This window comes from Cardiocondyla obscurior, linkage group LG10, assembly GCF_019399895.1.
Source record: "Cardiocondyla obscurior isolate alpha-2009 linkage group LG10, Cobs3.1, whole genome shotgun sequence".
In the NCBI taxonomy this organism is placed as follows: domain Eukaryota; kingdom Metazoa; phylum Arthropoda; class Insecta; order Hymenoptera; family Formicidae; genus Cardiocondyla; species Cardiocondyla obscurior.
The window spans coordinates 5,696,606-5,720,056 of NC_091873.1; the positions used below are offsets into that span (position 1 = coordinate 5,696,606).

Genomic DNA, 23,451 nt, shown 5'->3' on the forward strand with positions numbered 1-23,451 from the left:
TGATGGCCGGGAAGACTTAATACGTTGTTTGCCGTGCAAGAGTTTAGCGTTGGCACACGTGTCACGCCATATGACGAGCGTGCATATCACAATGTGTCGCACGCAAGCACTTACGCGACACTCGAAAGAGTTCAGGCTCGAACATTGACGCGAAGTACGTGTCAATACAATATCTCAATAACGGCAGATCAACGATTAGTCAAGACAAAATTTTTATTAATTGGTCGAGGCTGTGTAAAAAGAGAAAGACGAGAAGTGTACGTGCGCACGTATACACGAGAGCACGCGTACGCATGAAAAGAGAAATCAAATTAAACATTTTTCTCAAATATGTTCTTTTTTCTTTTTTTTTTTTACTTAAATTTATATTTATTTATTAATAAAAAAATATTATTTTACATTACTATAAAGATATACGCGTATTATAAGATAAATTGCTTTAATTTTATTAAAACAATTGCAATATTTAAATTTATAATTGCCAGAAAGATAATGTTTATGTTAAATAATTTTTATAGAATTAATTCTTTTTGTTACAATTTTTTTTTATATGTATATCTCTCTTTCTCTTTTTCCCCACCCCCCTCAATTTATCTGTCTATCCGTTTTTAATTAAATTACCTTACATTTCATACTATTATTAAAAAAAAAAATTTTTTATCTGCAGTAAGAATCGCACGAAACCTTTTCTCTAATATCAATATAAGCCAGCACTCGACAGCTCAAAATATTCGACTGGATGAAAAACAGACTACTATGACAATCGCGCTGCCACTCTATCAAATTCATTTACGATGCAGGTATATTCACACAACGTAGACCAGCGCGCAGAACCAATATTTCATTGCTGAACGCGTTTGCGTCTAAAAATAAAGAAAGCACTGCTCTTCGTTATAGTCGAGTAATCTCGTTTCCATCACTTTACAAAGTGGAAAACTTGCACTGTTGGTCCGAACCATTATATCCTCTTTGTCGCTCATATTCACATCATATAACCGCCGCTCTCTTCCTACGCTTTTAAGTTTCTCTGCGACGAGGGGAGCTACGGCGGACAATATATCAGTTTACAATGATAAAAAGCAAACACAGGAAATAACGCGAGGAATTACTGAACCAAACAATATGTCCCCTGTCTCAGGAGAGATAGAGCGTATTTCGAGCGAGTTGTCCGCGCCCCTGCTAGCAGCATCCGACGAAGGGTGCGTCGCGTGTATTTTCCTCACAATACGGTCAGAATATTGTTTTATTTTACGCGACGGGAAGGGTAATATATCACGTCGGCAACATTGAAAATTGTCTTATTGCCGCGTTTAAAACGATCGCGTAACACCGATCATTATATTTTAGAATTATTATTTTAAAGCGTATTAATTAAGAATGCGTTTGAAAATTTCTAAACGACGGAAAATAGATAATTCCGCGAATGTTTCTTATTATAAATACATATGTGAAGGTTCACGTATGCGGAGGAAATTTTATTAATTAATAAAATTAATCTGAATGTTTACGGCACGAAAGTGCAATAAATATAAATATAGTTTCAAGAATGAAGGACCCATCTTGGTTGACCGAGGTGTTAGCTTTTCTTCGGTCTGAGCATTTCGTAGGCGATGTGCTTCCAGCTGGAAGCTCATTTTGCTTCGCACAGACGACTTGTTCTACGAATCCGCTGTTCTCTCTTTCTCTTTACCTTATTTATATCTAACAGTCTCTCTCTTCCTCTTGTTCTCTCTTTGCTATTCATATATCCGAGGTAATGTCTATCTCCCTTGGTACCGCAAGCACACAAGCCACCGACAAGAAGTAGACAATTCACAATTAGCAAACACAAACAGAACTACGAGTGGCTTCAAGTTGCTTGGGACGCGGTAGCAGCGGGTTTAGCCGGAAGCGAGTGATGGGGTAAAGCTTCTGGGATGCAAAGCGACTAGTTTGACGGTCCCCGAACGTCAATTTCCACTACGGAATCATCCCTTTTTTTTCTGCTCTGGTTCGAAGGCATGCATATACGAGGTAATCCTTAAGTAGTTGCTCATTTCATAGTTACGTACTTGAATAAATTTCTATATGTAACGAAATCAATTAATATACTTTATAACGTTAAGAAATGATTGAAAATTAGAAACTATTTAAATTTGCCGAAATTGCTATCGATTTAATGGTGAAAGTTAATTTTAAAATGTACATGTTTATTAAACAATCATGAATTTGCGACTTTAAATCGACCAAATTCTTATAAATTAAGTATGTTATTTAATGACATTTGTTCACGTTATTATGCATAAAATTTGATTAATGAAAGGATTAATAATAAATATTATAATTTATAATTAACAGTAAATATATAAATTACTAATATACCCAGAGGTATATGGTGATCGATCTTTCTTGTTCGTACACCCGTTATATACTCATCAGGCTCTCACTATTGCGTTGGAACACTTGAAGCTCCGACCAGTTACGGCAACAATAGGCTTTGTCTTCGCACCGTCGGCGTTCACAAATTGGTGGAAATCTTGATTAAAGGTGCAATTCTCTCCGTTGCTGACTGCGGCAACAAACATAAATGCTCTCGTTTCTTTATATTAGATGAAAATGAAGGAAAATGTTTTCTTAATTGTACTTGCAAAAAACGATTAATCAATGATCACGATCTTTAAACTGACATACGTTTAAAGCAATCTTTATCATTAACACGTGTATTAATTATAGGCTGGCCAACGTCAAAAGTTATAAATAAAATTATTATTATTACTATATAATATTTAAAAAATATTACAACTACTTTGCGCCAAGCAGGACTCGCTGTAAATGTGATTTTATTTGACGCCGCAAATACGGCGAGACATTTTTGCATTTTCTTTTGTTCAATAAAGAAAGGAGAATTCTCCAAACGATTTTTAGCCTCGAATGGGCTACAGGCAGTGTTACCTATCTTATGCAAGCCACCGAGTTGAGAGCGGTGGCAAGATGATTGTCGCTATCGTTGGTTATCGATTTTTATCACTTGCGCGTACGGCGATATCGATGCAGCATGATTCTGGAAGACTGGTTTATTGAGCTTTATTTGCAGAGCTCCCACCCTCATTGACTGCTGCAGGTCACAAGCTGTTTGCGACTAAAATAGTATATCATTCTCACAACCATAGCGCAAGGGCTGAAAGGAATTTTACAGTACGTTTGTTTGGCAGAAATTTTTTTCGATATGGTTTTACGGAATTAAAAGATCTTTTACGCGATTAAAATGCGTACAAATCACGAGTGCTTCGGTTAATTTAAAATAAATAATGCAAAAAGGAGACAGTTTAAAAATTAATTAAAATTTATGATAAATAGTAATACAAACAATTTTTTAATTTCCTTGATGTTAACTTTATAAAGTTACTATATTTTTATTATTTTAAAATGTGACAACGTTTATAGAGACTTGTATTGACTGTAATCGGTAAGTCCACGTTATGGAATCACGTATGTTAACAATTGTCGATAACGCATACGCCAAAAATCACGATAAAAAAAAAGAAAACAATCATTAAGAATGAAACGTGACGAGATAAATTAGTCATGATTAGTCAACCAACGCTTCAGTAGTCGGCTAAGCCGACTCGACTTTAAATCAGTTTGGTTATAACGATATAAAGTCACTTTGTTCTGTCGTTAACGTTATTCATATGTTGCAGAGATACTAAAAAAAATATATGAATCAGTTATTTACTGCTCGAAAATGTTAAAATTCCGAAAATTATTTCCACAATCTTGCTCAATCATAGGAATGGTGCATGTGGGAGCTTTACCAGGTAACACTTTGATTATATTAGAAACTTCAAGACAAGTTTATGAACTTTACTTATAGGAACACCAAAATATGGAGGCTGCAGTAGAAAAATTGTGGAGAATGCAGTAAAAGAAGCATCAATGTATGTCGATTGTTGCGTGGTAAAGTGGAACAACATACTAAATGATATTACCTTTAAAAAAAAAAATTATTACACATTAATTTAAATGCTGATATATTTTTTAGGATGGTATTCTGATAGAAAATATGCATGATGTCCCTTACGTTAAACAAAAAGACATATCGCCAGAGATTACGGCTATGATGACTAGAATCTGCACAGAAATTAAGAAGGCTGTGCCACAAAACATTCCATGCGGCGTTCAAGTAAGAAATTGTGGTTAAAATAATTTTTTTTGTATTTATTTATTATTATTTTCTCCCAATCTGTAGATAAAAAAGATACAATAAATTATAATTAAATTTAATTAATCAATCAAATGTTGTTTAATATAGATTCTGGCAGGGTGTAACAAAGAAGCAATTGCAGTTGCCAAAGCTGCTGGATTACAATTTATCAGAGCTGAAGGATTTGTTTTTTCACACGTGGCTGATGAAGGCTTTATTGATTCCAATCCTGGAATTTTATTAAGATATAGAAAGCAAATCGACGCAGAAAACATTCTCATTTTCGCTGACGTTAAGAAAAAGCATAGGTAATATAATTTTAATATTTCTGTTCTCTCTTTTTTTATATGTCTTTCCTCGTTTTTTTTAAGATTAATAATAAAAAGAAAGTAAATAGAATTCTAAGATTAAAGAACAATATTATTTATATTGCACGACTGTTTTTTATAATGTAACTCGATTTATATTCAATAATAATTGAGTGAGTGTCAAGTAGACACAAAACAAGCCCTACTAGGTTATGTAACTATATTTTAATTTTATGAGAAATCCGTAGTCTGTTTTTTATACTGTACGTATTTAGAACGCTGCATGTCTAATGATTCTGCACAAATATATTATTTTTTACTAATATTTTTCTAGTTCGCACATGATCACGTCCGATGTAAGTCTGCTGGAAACGGTAAAAGCTGCCGAATTCTTTTTAGCTGACGGCGTTATTCTGACTGGCAAGGTAACCGGTGGAGAAACAGATGTACAAGACCTTTTAGGTATTATTTATACTCTTATCAGAAATGTTTAAGTCATGTCGCTCTAGAAATAATGTCATGATGTAATTTGCGTGCCTGTCGTTGACACCAGCTGGAACTCACAATAACGTGTATCATGTTACATCTTCCAGAAGTCCAGAAGTGCGTTGCAACGAAACTTCCAGTCCTGATCGGTTCGGGTGTTACGTTGGACAATATAAATAATTACACGGATACGGCGGACGCATTAATCGTAGGATCACACTTCAAAGTAGCTGGACGATGGGAGAACGAACTCGACCCCACGAGAGTTCGTGCCCTTGTTAAGAAATTAAAAAAACGACGATTACGATAACTGCAATAAATAATTCGTAACGAACCCAATGATTAAAAGAAACGATCAATTAGCCACCTAACACCATCTAACGATATCCCGCCAAAAGACCAGTCGCAAAAGCCGAGTTTTATTGGACAGCGCTCGACGCTCGACGCTCATCGCGTCCAGTGCGGAAATGGTCTAACGACGCATTGTAAACGTAGTTTTACGCGAATCCCTTTAGTTCCTCGTCGCAGACGTGGTAGCGCTGTGCACGTCCTTCTTTTCAGAAGGTTAGACCTTCTATAGCTGGCGTATGAAATTTTCTGATGCAATCTTTACGGAGCAGCGTGTGACAGCAGGAGTTGAACCTATTTCGTTCAATTTTTCTCGTATGCTTTATGTCGCTTAAGTTTGAAGTAAACTACAAGTTTTCTTCTTTCAAGACGTGGACACTTAATAATCGACAAAATGTCGGAGGAAGATTCGGTACGTACAGTATTATTTACGATTTAAGTCTAATGTTAAATCGGCATGGTATACTGTCCTACTTAAATTCGGTTTGTCGTAATAAATTTGGCTTCTTTAATTATTTATTTTTTTATTAATTAAATAATTGTTAAAAAATAATGTTGCAGATAATTGAAAGAAATAATTCCAACCTCAAAACTCTTAGGAAAAATATGTTATTGTTAATATCGTTTTATGTTATTACAATTTTTAGTAATAACAAGATTAAAAACTATCTGCATGTTTATTCTAGATTATTATTTTTATTAATATTTTTTTATATTATTTATAAAATAATCTGCTTTATGTAGATGTGGTTTGTTTTAATGCATTGGTGCTCGTTAAACATTACTAGGTATTTGATCCGACTCTAAAAAAGAAGAAGAAGAAAAAGAAGACCGCTTTTGATATTGATGCAGCTTTTAATGAAGGAGGTAGTGGTGGTGATACATCCGAAAATGCTATTGACAAAGAAAATCAGGAATCAGAACCAATAGTAGTTGAAGATGACGAAACATTGGATTTGGAAAACTTTGGTAAAAAAAAAAAGAAAAAGAAAAAGGCATTTAATTTAGATGAATTAGAAGCAGCTTTGCCTGACACAAAAAAAGAGGTATAAAACATTTTTAAAGACTAAGTCATTATATTTTTAATAATTTTAAACCTTATAATTATTTATTATTAAGTATTCAATTTTTATATATTTTTATATACATTTATTTAATTTTATTTAATAAAAAAAAATGTATATAATTTATTAAAAAAAATTTTATTTAATTAAAATTTATTTAATTTATTAAAAAAAAATTTATTTAATAAAAAAAAATTTTATTTAATTAAAATGTTTATATACATTTTTGTTAAATGATAGATGCTAAGATAAATATTTGAAAAGTAATTTTATTTTGTTACCGAATAAAATAGGTTTTTTTTTAATATCAGAAATAGTATTTGGTTGAAAAGTGGCTTACATTTGTACAAAAGTTATATTAATTTAACAGGAGCCTATAGAGCAACAGGTCGAAGAAATCATGGTAGATGATGACTTCGATTTAGATATGGATTTCTCAAAGACGAAGAAAAAGAAAAAAAAGAAGAAGGACCTCGACGAATTGGTAGCTGAAGAAGAGCGCAAGGAGATCGAAGATAAGGAGAATGGTATGTATCAATAAGAAATGACTTTTCCCAATATGTTTTTGCATCTAGTTGTTTATGTTCATTCATTATTTGTTAACATGCTGCACTGAATCTGAGCGAAGTGCAGAGTATGGTAAGACATATGCTTGGTGTACTAATTATGTCGATCATGCACTTATTTAGCACTCAATAATCTTGCACTGCTTACCTTTTTATGATAGAAACAATCTTTTTACCATTCTAATGTGCACGATTTTATAACTCCCAGCAAGTAAGACGCAAAATTTTTATAGCTCGAAAGAGTAAAGTGTTAAAAAATCAGGTGCTTTACTTTTTAATTGATATGTAAAATTGATATCTGCACGTGTGTCCGTATGTATATTTGCAATCACAAATGCACATTTATTAATTTATCAATTGTTATATTGGCGACGCTATACTATTCATTGCTTTCATTTGCACTTGCTTAATGAATCGTAATATTCTCACACGTAGAAATTAATGTAATTTAATTAACAGCTTTTTCAGTTACAATTTAATAAGTGATTATTTTCTTTCTCCAGTAGAGGAACCAAGTTTATGGGTAGGCTCGGATAGAGACTATACATATGACGAATTATTAGTTAGAGTGTTTAATATCATGCGAGAAAAGAATCCCGACATGGTGGCTGGTAAAAAGCAGAAGTTTGTTATGCGTCCGCCGCAAGTGGTGCGCATTGGAACAAAGAAAACATCTTTTGCTAATTTCACCGAGGTATGCATTATAATACGGATTACTACAGTTATGGCAATAGAAACATTATTATTGGAAATAATTTCTACTTTACTTAACACAAAATATTTCTATTTTACAGATTTGTAAAACATTGCATAGACAGCCAAAACATTTACTAGACTTTTTGCTGGCGGAGTTGGGTACGAGCGGTTCTGTTGATGGTAACAGTCAGCTAATTATTAAAGGCCGCTTTCAACAGAAACAAATAGAAAACGTTCTTAGAAGATATATCAAAGAATACGTCACGTGTCACACATGTCGCTCGCCCGACACTATCCTTCAAAAGGACACTCGACTCTTTTTCTTGCAATGCGAAACTTGCGGTTCGAGATGTTCTGTCGCCAGCATAAAATCTGGATTCCAAGTAAGTTATTTTTTAATTAAAAATAAAATATTTTATAACGGTTATCATAATACATTTCTACGTACGCTTATAGTTTTCATTAACGGGAGTTTATATCTGTAAACATAATTTTTTTCTTCCTTTTCCAGGCTGTCACAGGAAAACGTGCTGCTATTCGTGCAAAAACTGCCTAAGCAATTCTCTATTTAAGATGTTAATGCAAATAAAATATTGTCGAATATAAATAAACAATACAAGTAATTGCATCTCGAATTAATTTGAATTTTGCATTGTAGATAGTATTAATACGAACTTAAAAATTGATACAGTTGATTTTAATGTAAAGAGAAATTAAGACGACTTGATACTTTCATCTTAATAATCTTAAGCATTGAAGTCTTACATTCTATAAATTATAGTATTTTGATTTTTTATACTTTGAATACTTTAATTCTTTTTTAAAACAATTCTTAATTAAGTGTTTTTTATTTTAAACATTTTTCCTAATTATAAAAGATTTTAACTGTTACAACAAATAAATTTCAGATCCACATTCTTCAATTTGCTTTAAATTATTTAAGAAAATCCTGATGAAGAGTTTTTATTATTAAAAGAAAATATATATGCAGATATATTAAAATAACTTTTGTTAAATTTGCCAATAATATTATTTTCAATTGAATTAAAAAAGACGCAAGAAGACAGCAGCAGAAATACACGAACACCATGAACGAAATAACAGGTAACCCAATCACATGCGTCGTACGGCAGACTTTTTGATCGCGCTGATTGGCTAGGAAATAGAAATATTTTCATGTTACTGAAGACTTACTATTTTCTACCCAATCAATGCCCACAAAATCTTTGTCGTACGATGCATGTATTATTATTCTTATAGGTTACTATGCCTGCTCGGTCTGTTACACCGCAATACATTTGGCGCGTTTTATCATTGAGTGCCTTTAAACATACTCGAGTTATCTGAGGTACGTAACGTATTGTTCTCCCAATTCCCCTCACGTGTGTCATCATATCATTTGCCCGATTAGATTGCGAGATCGGAAATAATTGCATGAAAGGCTGCTTTGCGGGAACACCAACGTGCGGCTGATGCCGAGCTAAGCAAGTCTCGGTTAGGACAGACAACATGTCAAAAATACGGCGGCTGTCGCTTCGCGGCATTCGTAATTTCGACGATGACACCGATGACTCCCTGATACGCTTCTTTTGCCCGTTGACATTGATTTTGGGGCCGAATGGCACGGGCAAAACTACTATCATAGAAGCATTGAAGTATGCTACAACCGGCGAGTACCCACCGGGTTCTGACAAAGGAAAATCCTTCATACATGATCCCAAGCTATCGACAACCGGCTCGGTATGACAGTCACAATTATATTTTTTTTATTTATAGTTCTTATGATATGCGGATATAAATGTTTTTCGTGTATTTGTATATCTTGTCTTTTGATTGCATGGTATACCTACAATATCTAAATATTCTATTCAAATGACAATTGAATAGTTAGATCTATTGGGCATATTTAGATTTTAATAATGTTTACTGTAAATTATTAACAAAACTTACAGCAGAATATAAATTAACTGTAAATGTTGGTTTACAAATGTGTTGAACAATAAATTCTCTTAATTGTTTTTTCTGACAATGTGCTGTCAGATTATATAAACAATAAAATATGAATTTTAGGAATAAAGATAGATTTATTATTACAGGTGAAAGGAATGGTCAAAGCTGAGATAATTGATCCTATGGGTAATAGTTATACAGTATCTAGAACAATTGAATTGTCCAAAGGTGAGAAAAGGAAGCTTAAAACTCTTGATAGCACTGTGACTACAAAAAGCAAAGATAAATCACAGGTAAATCATCTATCTGGAAATATTTATTTTCTAGTTTTGTAGATTGTATTTTATTTTAATATTTCTGAATAAATTTTTAATTATTTTATTTTTTTTACAGAAAGTAACAATAACTAGTCGATGTAGCAATGTTGATGAGGAAGTCAGTATAGTGTTGGGTATTTCAAAATCTATCTTGAATTATGTTATATTCTGTCATCAAGATGAACTTAATTGGCCATTTGATCAAGGAAAAGTATTAAAAGAGAGATTTGACGAAATATTTAACAGTACAAGATATAATAAAGCCATGGAGGCTATTTCAAAGCTTCAAAAAGAGTTACAAAACGATATTCGAATCTTAAATGCAGAGAAAAAAATGTGTAAAATACTTGTGACCGAAGTAGAAGATAAAGAAAATAAACTTAAAGAGCATAAAAAAAGATTAGATACTACAAAGGAGAAAATAAATGATATCGATAAAGAACTCGAACCTGTGAAACAAAAGCTTGATGAAGTGCAACAATCCCTTACAGAATATAAGAATCTCGAAACTGAAGAAGGTTAGTTGAATAAAAATTCATTAATGTATAAAAAGAAAATAACCGTTTCTTTTTTTTTTTATAGGAAAGAAGAAGATGGAGTTTGGTATGCATAAGGATCGATATGACAAATTAAAAGAAACTATAACAACTATTTTTGAAGGAACAACGGAAGAATTAAATGAACTCGTAGAATCGTACGACGCTACATTGAAAGAAAAAAACATTAATATTGCAGAGGTATAAATATGTAATACGACAGTATTTTTGTATAACTATATATTAAATTTTACTTTCAGAATGAAGCCGAAATTAAGGGTATTTCCGAAAAAGAAGCTAGGATTTCGAATATTTTAGAATTGCGACGGGAAACTGTAGGTACATTGAAACAACAAGTAAAAGATCACGAGAAAAGAATAGTTCGTCGCAATCAATTGCTGAACGACGCATTGCAAGCTTATAAATGTGACGCGATAGAAACAGATGTATCTGAAATAGGTATTTTTAAAGATAATCAGTTATATGAAATTGATCGAAATTAAATCGTTTTGTTCTTTTTTTTACATTACTAAATTGTGCAAAAATTTCGTGCGCAGAGGTAAAGGCTTGTACAAAAAGATTGGAGGAAAAAATGCGGGCGTTAGAAAAACAGGTCGAAGAAAATAGATTGGCCATGCAAAAAGAGGAGAAAAAATTGCAGAAGGAAGTTGATACACTACGTAGCAACTATTCAAAGATAGAATCGGAGAAAGTTCTTAAAGAAAATGAAACAACGGAGATAAGAGATGAGATAGAAGTGATTCGAAACCAGATAACACAGGTAAATACTAGTTTATTAAGAATAATTATCGTAGAAATATTTTGTTTTTAAATGGGTAATGTAAAAAATATATCTAACTTTTAAAAATTTAGATTGGTGCATCTGGGAGTAAGTTAAAGTCTATCGAACAAAAACTTCAAACATCGAAGCAAAGAATTGACGAACTTAGCAATGCGTTAAATGCCGAGTCCGTTAAAATTGATATTGCAGAAAAAATAAAATCTAGAGATAGGATTGAAGCAAGTTTAAGTGCGATTGATGACGAAATTACTTCTTTGCATAAGTTAAGTTCGTTAACAGCAGAATTTGAATTAAATAAATCGGCATTACAAGATATGGAAAACGAGTTTGAAAAGTTGAAGGAAAAACATGGTAATAACATTAAAGAATTGTTAAATATTCGAGAATTACAACAAATAAAATTGAAAGATACTTTGGAACGCCTTCATCAGAAATTGGTACGTAATTAATTTTTTGTTCGTACATGTTGCGTGTTCGTAAAAATTTAATATTTTATTGTGAATTTTAGGAAAAGGAAACAAATTCTTTAACACGAGAGATTCAAGCACAGGAACGTAAAACTACTTCTTTTGAAACATCAGCACGATATATCGAATCCGATATTAAGAAGAAAACAATTGAATTACGCAGTAATTACAAAGCAAATTTTATTAAAATTAGATAATTTATATAAAATGTTATTTTTGATTGTATTAAATGGTCTTTTTCTTTTTTCTTTTTAGATGATAAAGATAAAATATCTATAGTGTGCGATTACAAAGATTTTGACGAGACTTTAGTAATGCAATCAACGATAGTGAAGGATCTTCAGGACAAGAGAGGAATTTATGCTTATCAAGCTACAGCTTACAAGGATTATATAAAAAAACTATCTATAAAAGATCCTTGTTGTCCATTGTGTCATAGAAATTTTGAGAAGCAAAATCAAGTTGCAGATTTGATAAAAGAAATGGAAAGCGATGTAATACATAACCAACCTGATCGTTTGAATTCATGTGAGCGGGACTTAGAAAGGGAACAAAAGAAATATGATAAAATGTTGCAATTGAAACCCATTGTCGAAAAAGTCATTCAATGTGAAGAAAATGACTTGAAAGCATTAGAGTAAGCAAGCATTATTTTATTATATTATCTTAATCAAATCTAAGATTTAAAGTTATAATTTTAATACATTTTCTTTTTTTTTATTTAGAGAAAAATTAAACAAGATGAACAGCAATGTGACACATTCAAAAATGGCGATTAAAGATTTAGAAAAGTCAAAGGCAGAGCCTGAAAAAAAGCTATTACTGTATAAAAATATGATTGGCGATATTAAATTTTGGGACCGATGCATAGACGAAATACAACAGTTACAGAAAACTGTTAATAGCTTGCAAACTCAAATAACTAATGCTGGTAATTTTTTAAATAATATTTTACAATAATTTATAATGAATATTTTGTTTGTAATAATATTTTAATAACTTATGATTAGTAATTAGTGTTTTTTTTTTAATTTACAGGAGTTAAGACTAAAAGGACTATAGAAGAAGCGCAGACAGAGCGAGATTCTTTGAAAACATCTCTTAAAGAAACTCGTAACCATATCGATGCGTTGCAGCTTAAATTAACGAAGCACAATGACAGACTGCAGGATGCTAGATCGATGTACAACGAGTTACATGAGGAGCAATTAAAAATACATTCCGATATGCAGAAATTAAAACATTTGAAGGACAAGAAAGATGAATTGTATACGCGAGAAGTTACCGTAGGAGAAGCGGTAGAAAAACTACGAAAAGATTTAGTGCATGCTGAGACTGAATTGGATTCTGGTATTCGCCAGTTAGAGAAAATCAAGGTTTGCTTTTCATATTATTTTTAAACGAGATAATTGACAAGAAATGAAACACAATAATATCGTACATTATTTTAAAAGCAAAAAAAATTGTGTTATTTTTTTTTAACTTTTTATAGACGGAGAATTGGCAAAAGCAAGAAGCTGATAGAAAAACAATGTCGGAAAGTGCTAAACGTTTGTCCGATTTGCTTAAAATATCAGACGAGGTCAATTCTTTTGTTAATAGTCGTGTAGTGGAGAAACTCACAAGCTACGAACGCGAAATTGAGACTTACAAGAATTCATTAACAGAACTCATAGATACGAGAAAAGATATGGAACAAACGATAAACAAGTTAAAGGAGAATATAGCTTCTCAAGAAATAAGGAAGCGAGAGTTACTTGACAACATAACGCTACGTAAAATTAAGGAAACGCTAGAAATTGTAAAACAACAATATAAACGATTGAGCGAAATACTGAAGAATATAGATTACAAAGAAATGATGAAAAAATGGGATCAATTAGATAATGAAAAGCAAACATTGCTTCGACAAGTACGTAATATATCAATTTTTTTAAAATTTATACAGTTTGAGATACTCTGTATATTTATTAATTAATTAACGACTCGTTTGATCGTATTAATAGAGGAATGTAACTATGGGAAATCAGGAAGAGTTAGAGAGATTAATTAAACAGTACACGCAAGAATTACAGAAGGAGGAATACCGATTAGCTCGTCGGAATTACTCTCAAAAGTGCATTCAATTAACGGTAAAGTATTATATGCAATATTTAGTATACGTTTTGCAATAATCTTTTATAATGACTTTCTATAATAATTACAAGTGTTAATTGTGATTTTTATTAAATCTGCATTTTTTAAATTAGGTTCAAGAAGATACTATAAATAATTTGCAAGCTTATAATAAAATTTTGGATACCGCGATGATCGAATATCACGAGGAACGTATGTCGACGGTTAATAGGATAATGAGAAAGATGTGGAAGCACGTTTACAAGGGTACGGATACCAACAGCATCGAGATTTGCACGGAACCTACAGAGGGTGTAGGCAGCAACAAGAGAAGCTACAATTATAAATTGGTTCAGACTAAGCACGGTTGTAAAATGGATATGAGAGGACGTTGCAGTGCTGGACAGAAGGTAATTAATATTTCAAAAATTAATATACGTAATCGGTAAAACACTAACAGCCAATTTTTTGACAGGTATTGGCGTCGATAATTATAAGACTTGCTTTGGCAGAAACGTTTTGCAAGAATTGCGGTATCCTCGCATTAGATGAGCCAACTACAAATCTAGATGAAGAAAATGCTAACAGCTTAGCAGATATGCTAACAAAGTATGTATTTTTTTAAATGTAAATTAATTGAGTAATTACAAGTGACGTAATAATGAATGATATGTATTGCAGAGTGGTCGAATTGCGATCAAAATATCAAAAGAATTTCCAGTTGATTATAATCAGCCACGATGAGAAGTTCCTACAGAAACTTGCCAATTTGAATAATCACAAGCATTTCCACGAGCTTTATCGTAAACCGAAGTATGTAATATAAAAATATATATTTTTAAAATAAAAAATTAGATTGTTTAAGGTAACGACGGATTTTAATTTTTTGCAGTGGAATGACCGCAGTAAAATTCTCTGCTTTCAACGAGACTATGAGTTCTTTATTACACATTAAGAGTGAAGATGAAGAATCTGATACAGAGCAATCTAATCAATCCCAAGAAGTGGCTAGTTTTTTATCCAGAGGTACATTGGGTAAAAAAAGATACAACTTGGATGACTGTAACACAGATAACAGGCCAGCTAAAAAGTATTGTTTCAATGAGTAAGAAAACAAGTTTAATTTTATTTTTATATTTAACGTACGTTTCTTTTATTTAATATATACATATGTATTATGTTCTTTGATATGTTATTTACACGATAATATTTTTGTGATTAATACAGTATATTTACTGTAATGTGTGTGTGCATTAAAAAAAAATGTACGGATAAATTATATACTAAAAATATTTTGGGATAACAGAATGTAAGATGTAATATTTCAAGTAATATAAGATACAAGGTATACCTATTACTTCAAGTAATAAGATATCGTTATGTTACAATAAAGATTGTTAAAGTTACTTCAAGAGAAGTGTGGAGCTGGTTAATAAAGTTCAATAAATTTAATTTTCAGATTTATAACATATTGTAAATGTTTGCCATCTTTAAATCGCCGTTACACAATAATATAAGTGATTTTCGAAGCTGTGCAATTAAGGTGTCTACGTATTAGAGAAAATACTGTCAAGGCGTTAAAAAGCTCCGGGTTTCCAGCTTGGGATCATCAATTGAAGCGGGAGAATCGGTTGAGCGTGTAACGAGAATCAATCGGGAAGTCGGCCCCGGGCGGGCATTCCAGTATTGTCTCTCTCCGGCGATAGTCTCGATGACCGCTATAGTTAACGAGTTATCGCGAATCGAGTGCCTGCGGGAGGGAGCCGGCATCGTAATGGACTGCTGCCGTTGCTCGGGTAGTCGTAACGTCATAATAGAATAGCGATGTTAGTAATACCATCGCGCGATACTGCCACGACTGGAGGCAACTGGCCGAGCGATTGACTGGCCCGGCGCGGCATACCGAGTCTAACCAATTTGCATCGCATTGTGTACTCGTTACGGCCTCCATCTGCGCCCGTACCCGCACGTACACATCACCGAGGCGACGGCGACGGAGACGACGATAACAACGCCTGTAGATATTCTTTCATTAGCGTTGCCTACTTTTCTTTTTTTTTTTTCTTTTTTTTCTTTTTTCTTACCAAAAACATTTACTTTTTAATTAAGATTTTGTTATCTCGACATTTTTTTGCATTACAGTATTTCTTTCTTTTTTTTTTTCAGTATAATTTTAAGAAGACCGAAAATTAAACGTTCCTAAAAATGAACTTTTGAAGAATTGTCGTCTGGAAATCGAAGAGTTCTCGTTGTGTAAAATAAAAATTGACTTTAGATTGATTCGATTGAGGATGGAATTCCAGATTTAAATTGATGCGTCGGGGAGGTTTGCATTTTCAGCGCAAAGCCGTGGCGATCGCCAGGCGAGAGGCAGTATCGCCGGATGCATCCATGCATCCCGACGGCGAAACCGAGCGCCGCACCGTTTCAGCAATCAGCGCCCTGGGAGAGCCATGGAAACCGCGGAAACCCCCAACTCTATTATCGTTTCTGGCATCGTTATCGTTATTAGTCGCTCCATCGCTCGGCCATCCTATACCGGTGAGAACGAAACTACCCTACCGCGTTTTCATTATAGATCTTGAGGCTCGTACGAAATGTACACGTATAAAATTTAATACGCTCTTTAATATAATATTGTTGCGCCTGTTCCTGCTTGTCGTGAAGCTCTCTGTCCACGCGATTATTTTTAAGTTATTTTTTAAGTAAAACAACGTAATATTGTACTAAGTGATAGATTTACGATTTAATGTAAGTCCAGGAAAGAAAGGGAATGTGTTCGATAGGTTTTCGCGTATTTCTCTCGAATTTTGCCGAATCAATCAAAGTGTTACGGCATCCCTAACGATTTTCTACGTAATGTTCATAACGTGATTAAATCCCGAGGCCTTCTTGGCATTGTGATTGATATTGTTGCGCTGTCAATACGCCGCCCGTGTGATTCAGGGCTATCTCCGAGCAATTGGAGCACAGAAATGTAGAGGACGGATCTCCCCTGGCCTTCATCTCCGATCCGCTTTGATCCCTTTCTCACTCCGATCCCTCGGCGAGAGGTGGAGGGAACGAGGCGGGGGAATTTCCGTCCGCGCCCCCTCTTCAAAATATCAACTAAACGATAACCGTATTTATTATTCATTCGGCCGCCTCGTTCCGCCCTTCTCGTGCCACGTCCCCAATTTTACGAAGTAGTTTTTCAAAAGAATTCCGTGGAACGGTCTGCATCGCCCATGAGACAGTGAAGGGCGTGCATAGGGCGGAAAGTGCTCGGATCGGCGATAGAAGGGCTCTCGGCTTCGCGAGATTATCATATCCGACGCGATCTCTTTAAGAAAAGTGATGAGGTCAGCCATTCTTGCGTTTAAAAAAAAAAAGAACAGTGAATCAATGCTTTCTTTTGGTACGCCGATTACTTTTATTTAATGTTATAAAGTATTTCCTTTAATAAGGTACGAGTTCGTCGCGGTGGGCAAGATTTCAAGAGCATTATCTAATCATATTTCTTTTTCTGTTTAGATTGAACACTCGGAGATGAGCTAACGCATCCTCGTCGTCGAGGGAAAAAGGGAAAGGTCTCTGAGAAGCATCGGGTCATTACCGTGTTTCGTATTTCATATTAATTATTTTGAGTTACGTGGTATCGGTGCGTAGCGAAAATCTTCGTGATTGGCGGGCATACGTATAGGAGGGAACAGCGCATGCGCGTACCTGCTCGACGGCAGCCTGCATCTAGTCCCGCTTCACTTCCCCTTCTGAGGCCGATTGCGTGGGACCTATCGACAAGACGCTCCACATATTCGTCGGACAACGATCAACCCCGGTGAAAATTCCTTGTCCTGTTCCATCCTCTGTGCAGCCTACGCGGAGAGCATCCCGAGATGACCTTTCTTTCCTCCAAAGTAAGTCGCATTTCGATTAATACTTTAATTGTGAATATTCGCTTCTCCGGGCCGGTTTCGTAGTCTACACATGATCGATCAAGATCATCTTAGATAAAGCTCCAAGCGAGCTGATCGACGAGTTAACTTAATGCTATTCACGATGTTTCTGCCGGCCACGGAATTTCCGTAACACGGCCGACAGAAATATCGTTGATAGCACCGAAAGTATCGTCGGTCAGAGTTCGGTCGGAGCTCGCTCTCGGAGATGGACTCTACCGACGAGAACCGTGACGTAATCACAGTTGTTTTTGGTTACGTAGTATCGCTGCTCACGGCAGCCATCTTCTAGTCCCCTTTCACTTCCTTTTCCGAGACCGACTACGCAGGACGTATCGACAAGACGCTCGCACATTGTCGTCGAACAACGATCGACCCTGGCGAAAGTTCCTTCTCCTGTTCCATCCTCTGTGCAGCCTACGCGGAGAGCATCCCGAGATGACCTTTCTTTCCTCCAAAGTAAGTCACATTTCGATTAATACTTTAATTGAATATTCGCTTCTTCGGGCCGGTTGCGTAGCCTACGCATGATCGATCAAGATCATCTTAGATAAAGCTCCAAGCCAGCTGATCGACGAGTTAATTTAATGCTAATCCATGGTTTATGCCGGCGTTTTGTGCGTAACGCGTTGCGTAGCGGGCGAGTCGAGATCCTTGGTAGTGTTGGCACAAGCGGCGTACGTAGCTCGCACGCGCGTACAGTGAGCAATTCGGGATATATTAAGCATGATTGCAAGTGTGATATTTACTACGGATTTTTATGCGTTACGCAGCAGCGTTGCGTAGCGGGCCAGCCGAAGTCCTTGGCAGTGTTGGTGCAAGCGGCGTACGTAGCTCGCGAGCGACGTGTTTGCATGTGATGCTGATCTTGACGGCCGGTCGCCCACACAGACAACCGGTCGCGCTCACCTAGCTCAGTGGGATCTACGACTACAACCGTTCAATCTACACAGACGTACGACCTACGGCAACTTTGGGGGAAGGCGAGACTCACGCTCAACGTTTTCATCGTCGTACCGCATAGCGACCGACTACGCAGCGAGCGTCGCTGGATCTGTACACACCGAATATTTTTTACGCAGATAGTACGTGTGAAGTGAATTCGTACAGTTTAATAGTATATTAATACTTGATAATTTATTAACCAAGAAAATCTCTTGTTCTGTTTTAGATTGAAATCGAGTGGAGAAGCAGAAAGTGTTCTTGATGCAGGGAACTTGTGCTCGAAAGAAGGATCCGGCTGGGGAAAATCTCGAACGATGTGAGAGAAAGAGGAAGCTTTGGAGAAGTATCACACGATCCCAGAGTAAGTAATAGCTTTTATTCTAATAAAATAATAACGACACGTTGTTTATTCTTGATTTTAATTTTTTATTTTTTAAATATAATACATATACTGTTATACATATGTCAATTATAATTTTTTCTTTGAGATACTTAAGTGAGTTACAAAATAATTTTAATGCTTACATTTTTGCGATAAATTGGAGTGAATATTAAATATAATATTCGATCTGTGTAATATTTTAAAATGTATTGAATTGTCTACAGGTATCAAGGAAAAATATTAACACTGGCGTTCGAGCGAGCGAGTGAGCGATCTACATGCTTCACATCTTATTCTGGAAGTCCTCCAGCCGGGTCGCCCAGTTCAAAGAAAACGATACTCTTGCCGGAACACTGAAAGGTAAGTAATTATTTTTAATAAAGTTTCAATTTTAATTAATTTAATTTTATGCAATAAAAATGACCCTTATACGCATTTAGAATAATTAAAATATAAAATTAGAATAATTTTTATTAAAACAAACTTAAGTACTTATTTTATATATAATATTTTAATGTAAGTCGTGAAGTAATTGGGCGCGATTTTTACACAAAATTTTTCTAAACACGCTTCTCGTGAGACAAAGAATTTAATTAAAGAAAATACTCGTGTTTCACGTACGACGCATCTCTCTTATCAGCTTCTTCTCGTTTCTCTTCGTTGATCAGTAAACTCTGGCGCTCGCTAGGTAGAATTGAAAGTCCGTCCTAGTTATGTGTACACGAAAGTGCATATAGATATTACAATGCCATTAAGATATGGAAAAACGAAAATGCACACGGGCACTTTTGCTTCAGGGAGAATAATCCTTATATAGAATTAACATTTGTACAATGGAAAAATTGTTTTATCGTATTTCTCATTATCTCTCTCAGCGGGATTAATCTTTATAAAAGGTATCGTAAAAAAAAAAAAGAAAAAAACAGCAGAGCATTTAATTGTCTTTAGCCGCAGAGTACGTTTCAGATGTAAATGAAATGCAAGTTTAGTTTTAAAATATTTACCTATTATTGGTGCTAACTGGCAACGTTATTAAGAATCAAACGTTTTTGTTCTAAACGTCGGCATTATAAAATCGTGTCGCATGCAAAGAAACTTGATGTCGTTGATAACGACTGGAATTAGAATCTCGTTAATAAGGGGGTGGTTGGGGTGGTGCCGTGCACGTACGTTCAAGCACGTATATTCAGGCTGGGTCCCTCGTTCCCCTAACCCCGTGCATTATTAATGCTCGTTTATTATTATCTATTCGCGCGGCTGGCTCGCCCCCGTTACATTTTCTGATGAGGTTATATTACCGCGAATTCTCACGTGTGGTTTATTGAAATTTCGTATCGCACGCGGCGCGTATGCGGCCCTCTCCCTCCCCCGCGCGTCTTACCCCACGTTAAATAAGTAATCGCTCGTTACATACTGAAGCTACACGCCGCTTACTTACGCTACTCGCTGCGGGACTCGGCTCGGCTTGTGTTTTTCCGCATCCCTCGGGTGAAATCTCGTTTACTTTGCCGCCGCTTCCACGCGGTCAGACCGTCCAGAGACTAATCCCTTCGGCTAAAAAAGAAAGAGGCGCTGTAAAAAATATTTTTATACCATTCTTTCCGAGCGCACCTCCAGCTACGTAAAAATGGCAATTATTATCCTCCTTCCTCGAGTTCTCGCTTAATTTCAGAATCATACTTCTCGCACGGTATTATATTTTTCAATGCGACGAATTAATTTACTAAATAAGACCCGCGACGTTCAGAGCAGAAAATAAAATAGAAGATAACAGTTGATTATCATTGGCGACGATCGAAGCGCCTTCAGGACGTTTCAGTTCCCGGTGAAGGGACAAAAGAGAAGGAGGGAGAAAGAGAGAAGCGTCGTAAGCTACTGTTAATTTATCACGGCGGAAGTCTAGGGCTGGAACTACTCGTCGTAATATCTGCCGAGCCATCCTTCTCCCGTCCCCCAAACGAGTTCCGTTCTTCCTCTTGCTCCTGCCCTTCCGCCGCGGATGGGAGACTGTCTTATTTTATATACAAAGACCCCCGCGGTAGCGTCGGAGCGTTGGAGGGTTTTCGACATAATGTCCCGACAGCTATTAAATGTGTATACGCACGCGAAGCAAACGGCACGTGGCCCATACGCGTGGAAGAAGCAGTCGAGCGGTCACTCAGTCGCTTTCGGAGAACGTTTACACCGAGAAAATCCGTCGCGATTAATTATCATCCTCAGAGAAAAATTATAATAAAAATTAATGAATTCATAATAAATAGAAAAAAAAAAAATTGTAAATTGATGTAAATGTCGGATGACAAATTTCTCTGCTCTTGCCTTTAAATTATAACGCGGTTTGTTCTCGCGAGCTTTAAGAGATTGTACGCAAGACACGATCTTCCTCGCAAATAAACGCACGAAAATCCATTTCGCCGGTAGATACGGTTAAGTCAAACCGTATTTGGGGTACGCGTAATCGACTGGGCGTCGAGGACGAGACAAGCGGAAGAGAGTGGTGGCATTTCAGGGCGTCGGGACGCCGGACGTCGCAATCTCGTCGTCCCGCCCACCCTTCTTTTCGTGCCACTCGACGTGCGCCATTGTGATGGTAATACGTCTGGTCGGGAATCAGGGTCGGAGCTGTGTCGTTCGAGAATTAATTGCTTCTTCCACGGTCTATTAAATTGCGACCGCAAGCGCCGTCACTTTTTCAAGCGAGACTCACGCTAGAGATACACTTCGTAGCAATAAACGTCCGCGGATATGCAAGCGTAATTGATGATCTACCTTGATACAGAAACGCTTTTAATTGGTGCAAGTCATAAATTGTCCGAGCCGAATCGCGTGCGTGTTTTTTCTGAAAGAAACGGAAACTACGATCGTATTTCAGACGTTACTTGATAAAAAGATTTCGAATTCACAGAAAAATCTTAATTCTATAATTCAGCGTTTGTACATCGGAGTTCGGTGACTTTTTGTTCCGGTGAGACTCCCCGCCGAGACATCGCCAATTTGATAACGGGGCGAACACTCGCCAATAGATAGTGGACGGAGACACGCGGGTGGGTCGGGAGATAAAAAGAAAGAGAGCGGGATGATGGGCGGACCGGGAGAGTAGAATGAAGAAGCACGATAGACACGCTACGGATACCGGAAAGCAAGAGCCGAGGTTGGGCTGAAGGGCGCCATTACGTCCGGCCACCCTTCGGTCCTCCACTTACCCCTAACGACGTTCCGGGCAAATAAAAGTTGATTTCTCTCTTTCTCCGGCCCGCTCGCGTCCCTCTTTCACCCCTGCGTTTCTTACCAACCTCCCGTACGCTCTCACTCCTCCCATCTCGAGCATCCCTCTGTGTCTCGTCTCTCCGTTTGGCCGCTTTATCTCTTTACGTGCCTTCCGCCTCATCAGCTGGCACAGGCCATTCGTCCGTACGGTATACGTGGACTCGCGCCAGTCGACGAAGGAAATTTTCGGTTGTTCGTGCCGAGTCTTCGGCGGATCTATCTAAAATCAAAATTGCACGCTCGGGAAAATTATTATTTTAACTTTGTTGCGAGTGTTTGTCGAGATTTCAAGCGGAGGCGGCTTCCGAAAGAGAAAAAGAGAGAGAAAAATTTTAAAAAATGGTGATTAAAGACTGTCGGGACAATTGCTTTTCACGGGTGGGGAAACACGATGCGGAAATGCGCTGCCGTATAAACATGAGCATGTGCTGGCTCTTAACGACCGGGGCGTAATGATCATTTGGCACGTGCCGGATCGCTTTCGATAAATCCGGCAAAGCGGCCGATAATGATAGGGCGGTACGCCCGCGCTCGAAGGGTGTCCCGTAAATATTTCCGGTCCCCGGTTGACGATCCGTTGCACTTGATGATACAATGCTCGGCGTAGAGTCGTTCTATTCATTTGTATATGGGAGCCGCACACGCCATTATAACGCTATAAAACAGATAATCTATTCGTCATGAATCGTACGAGCTACATCGCAATGCGCGGGCAAATAAATAGCAGACGCACCTATCGTTTATTAATTAACACGATCACAAACTCCTCGGAAATTGAGAGGCATTTATTAAATAAAGTAAAAGTGCCTGTTAAATTTAACGAACTACGTCATAGCTATCAAAATTTTTTATGAACAAAAGTAAATTATTCACATCACGCGAAAGGCTCGATTCTATTAATTAGCTCGCATCAATCGCTATTAATAACCGAATTGGCTTATATTGTAAATCTTGAGAAGTTAAAAATTAAAAAAAAAAAAAAAGCCACGTACGTCAGCGTCGAGTTTGCTGTCCCGGAACGTCGGCTATTCTGCGCGGCTCGCTTTTTTTTTTCTTTTTTTTTTTATTCCCCCATCGAAAGCGA

At 36.2% G+C, this 23,451-nt stretch overlaps 3 protein-coding genes across 7 annotated transcripts; all 3 read left to right on the forward strand.

Moving 5' to 3' along the window:
• The first annotated feature begins 2,544 nt into the window (after positions 1 to 2,544).
• On the forward strand, positions 2,545 to 5,408 carry LOC139105940 (uncharacterized protein F13E9.13, mitochondrial). 2 transcript variants are annotated; one of them, XM_070662299.1, is made up of 7 exons: positions 2,545 to 3,174; positions 3,681 to 3,797; positions 3,854 to 3,936; positions 4,022 to 4,162; positions 4,292 to 4,491; positions 4,826 to 4,953; positions 5,085 to 5,408. In XM_070662299.1, exons 2-7 carry the CDS (start codon positions 3,725 to 3,727, stop codon positions 5,285 to 5,287), a joined length of 828 nt encoding a protein of 275 aa, XP_070518400.1. In that variant the 5' UTR covers positions 2,545 to 3,174; positions 3,681 to 3,724; the 3' UTR covers positions 5,288 to 5,408. The 2 variants fall into 2 exon arrangements, with proteins under 2 accessions (XP_070518400.1, XP_070518399.1); XM_070662298.1 differs by lacking the exon at positions 2,545 to 3,174 and having other exon boundaries at positions 3,532 to 3,797.
• Positions 5,409 to 5,545: 137 nt separating this feature from the next.
• Eif2beta (eukaryotic translation initiation factor 2 subunit beta) lies at positions 5,546 to 8,286 on the forward strand. Of its 3 annotated transcripts, XM_070662297.1 has the most exons (7): positions 5,546 to 5,737; positions 6,114 to 6,371; positions 6,760 to 6,916; positions 6,996 to 7,028; positions 7,462 to 7,649; positions 7,750 to 8,034; positions 8,163 to 8,286. In XM_070662297.1, exons 1-7 carry the CDS (start codon positions 5,720 to 5,722, stop codon positions 8,205 to 8,207), a joined length of 984 nt encoding a protein of 327 aa, XP_070518398.1. In that variant the 5' UTR covers positions 5,546 to 5,719; the 3' UTR covers positions 8,208 to 8,286. The 3 variants fall into 3 exon arrangements, with proteins under 3 accessions (XP_070518398.1, XP_070518397.1, XP_070518396.1); XM_070662296.1 differs by lacking the exon at positions 6,996 to 7,028 and having other exon boundaries at positions 5,548 to 5,737; XM_070662295.1 differs by lacking the exon at positions 6,996 to 7,028 and having other exon boundaries at positions 5,551 to 5,737; positions 7,459 to 7,649.
• A 607-nt stretch (positions 8,287 to 8,893) lies between these two features.
• Positions 8,894 to 15,844, forward strand: Rad50 (DNA repair protein rad50). 2 transcript variants are annotated; one of them, XM_070662880.1, is made up of 19 exons: positions 8,894 to 8,999; positions 9,063 to 9,391; positions 9,748 to 9,894; positions 9,995 to 10,436; positions 10,501 to 10,655; positions 10,715 to 10,913; positions 11,012 to 11,235; positions 11,328 to 11,693; positions 11,765 to 11,885; positions 11,979 to 12,360; positions 12,449 to 12,654; positions 12,762 to 13,099; positions 13,216 to 13,635; positions 13,730 to 13,855; positions 13,973 to 14,248; positions 14,314 to 14,447; positions 14,520 to 14,651; positions 14,731 to 14,943; positions 15,298 to 15,844. In XM_070662880.1, the coding sequence occupies exons 2-19, from the start codon at positions 9,161 to 9,163 to the stop codon at positions 15,353 to 15,355; spliced, it is 4,170 nt and encodes a 1,389-aa protein (XP_070518981.1). In that variant the 5' UTR covers positions 8,894 to 8,999; positions 9,063 to 9,160; the 3' UTR covers positions 15,356 to 15,844. The 2 variants fall into 2 exon arrangements, with proteins under 2 accessions (XP_070518981.1, XP_070518982.1); XM_070662881.1 differs by lacking the exon at positions 15,298 to 15,844 and having other exon boundaries at positions 14,731 to 15,290.
• The last annotated feature ends 7,607 nt before the right edge of the window (positions 15,845 to 23,451 follow it).

What these genes read in the sequence shown, in the direction of transcription:
- LOC139105940 (XM_070662299.1), top strand. Translation starts at nt 3,725, where the DNA reads ATGTTAAAATTCCGAAAATTATTTCCACAATCTTGCTCAATCATAGGA. An exon ending in GCATGTGGGAGCTTTACCAG is followed by an intron (nt 3,798 to 3,853) that starts GTAACACTTTGA and finishes CTTTACTTATAG; the next exon opens with GAACACCAAAATATGGAGGC. An exon ending in GACGTTAAGAAAAAGCATAG is followed by an intron (nt 4,492 to 4,825) that starts GTAATATAATTT and finishes ATATTTTTCTAG; the next exon opens with TTCGCACATGATCACGTCCG.
- Eif2beta (XM_070662297.1), top strand. An exon ending in GATCGAAGATAAGGAGAATG is followed by an intron (nt 6,917 to 6,995) that starts GTATGTATCAAT and finishes ATTTGTTAACAT; the next exon opens with GCTGCACTGAATCTGAGCGA. An exon ending in TGAGCGAAGTGCAGAGTATG is followed by an intron (nt 7,029 to 7,461) that starts GTAAGACATATG and finishes TTTCTCCAGTAG; the next exon opens with AGGAACCAAGTTTATGGGTA.
- Rad50 (XM_070662880.1), top strand. Translation starts at nt 9,161, where the DNA reads ATGTCAAAAATACGGCGGCTGTCGCTTCGCGGCATTCGTAATTTCGAC. An exon ending in AACAGATGTATCTGAAATAG is followed by an intron (nt 10,914 to 11,011) that starts GTATTTTTAAAG and finishes TTTCGTGCGCAG; the next exon opens with AGGTAAAGGCTTGTACAAAA. An exon ending in AGCAAACATTGCTTCGACAA is followed by an intron (nt 13,636 to 13,729) that starts GTACGTAATATA and finishes TCGTATTAATAG; the next exon opens with AGGAATGTAACTATGGGAAA.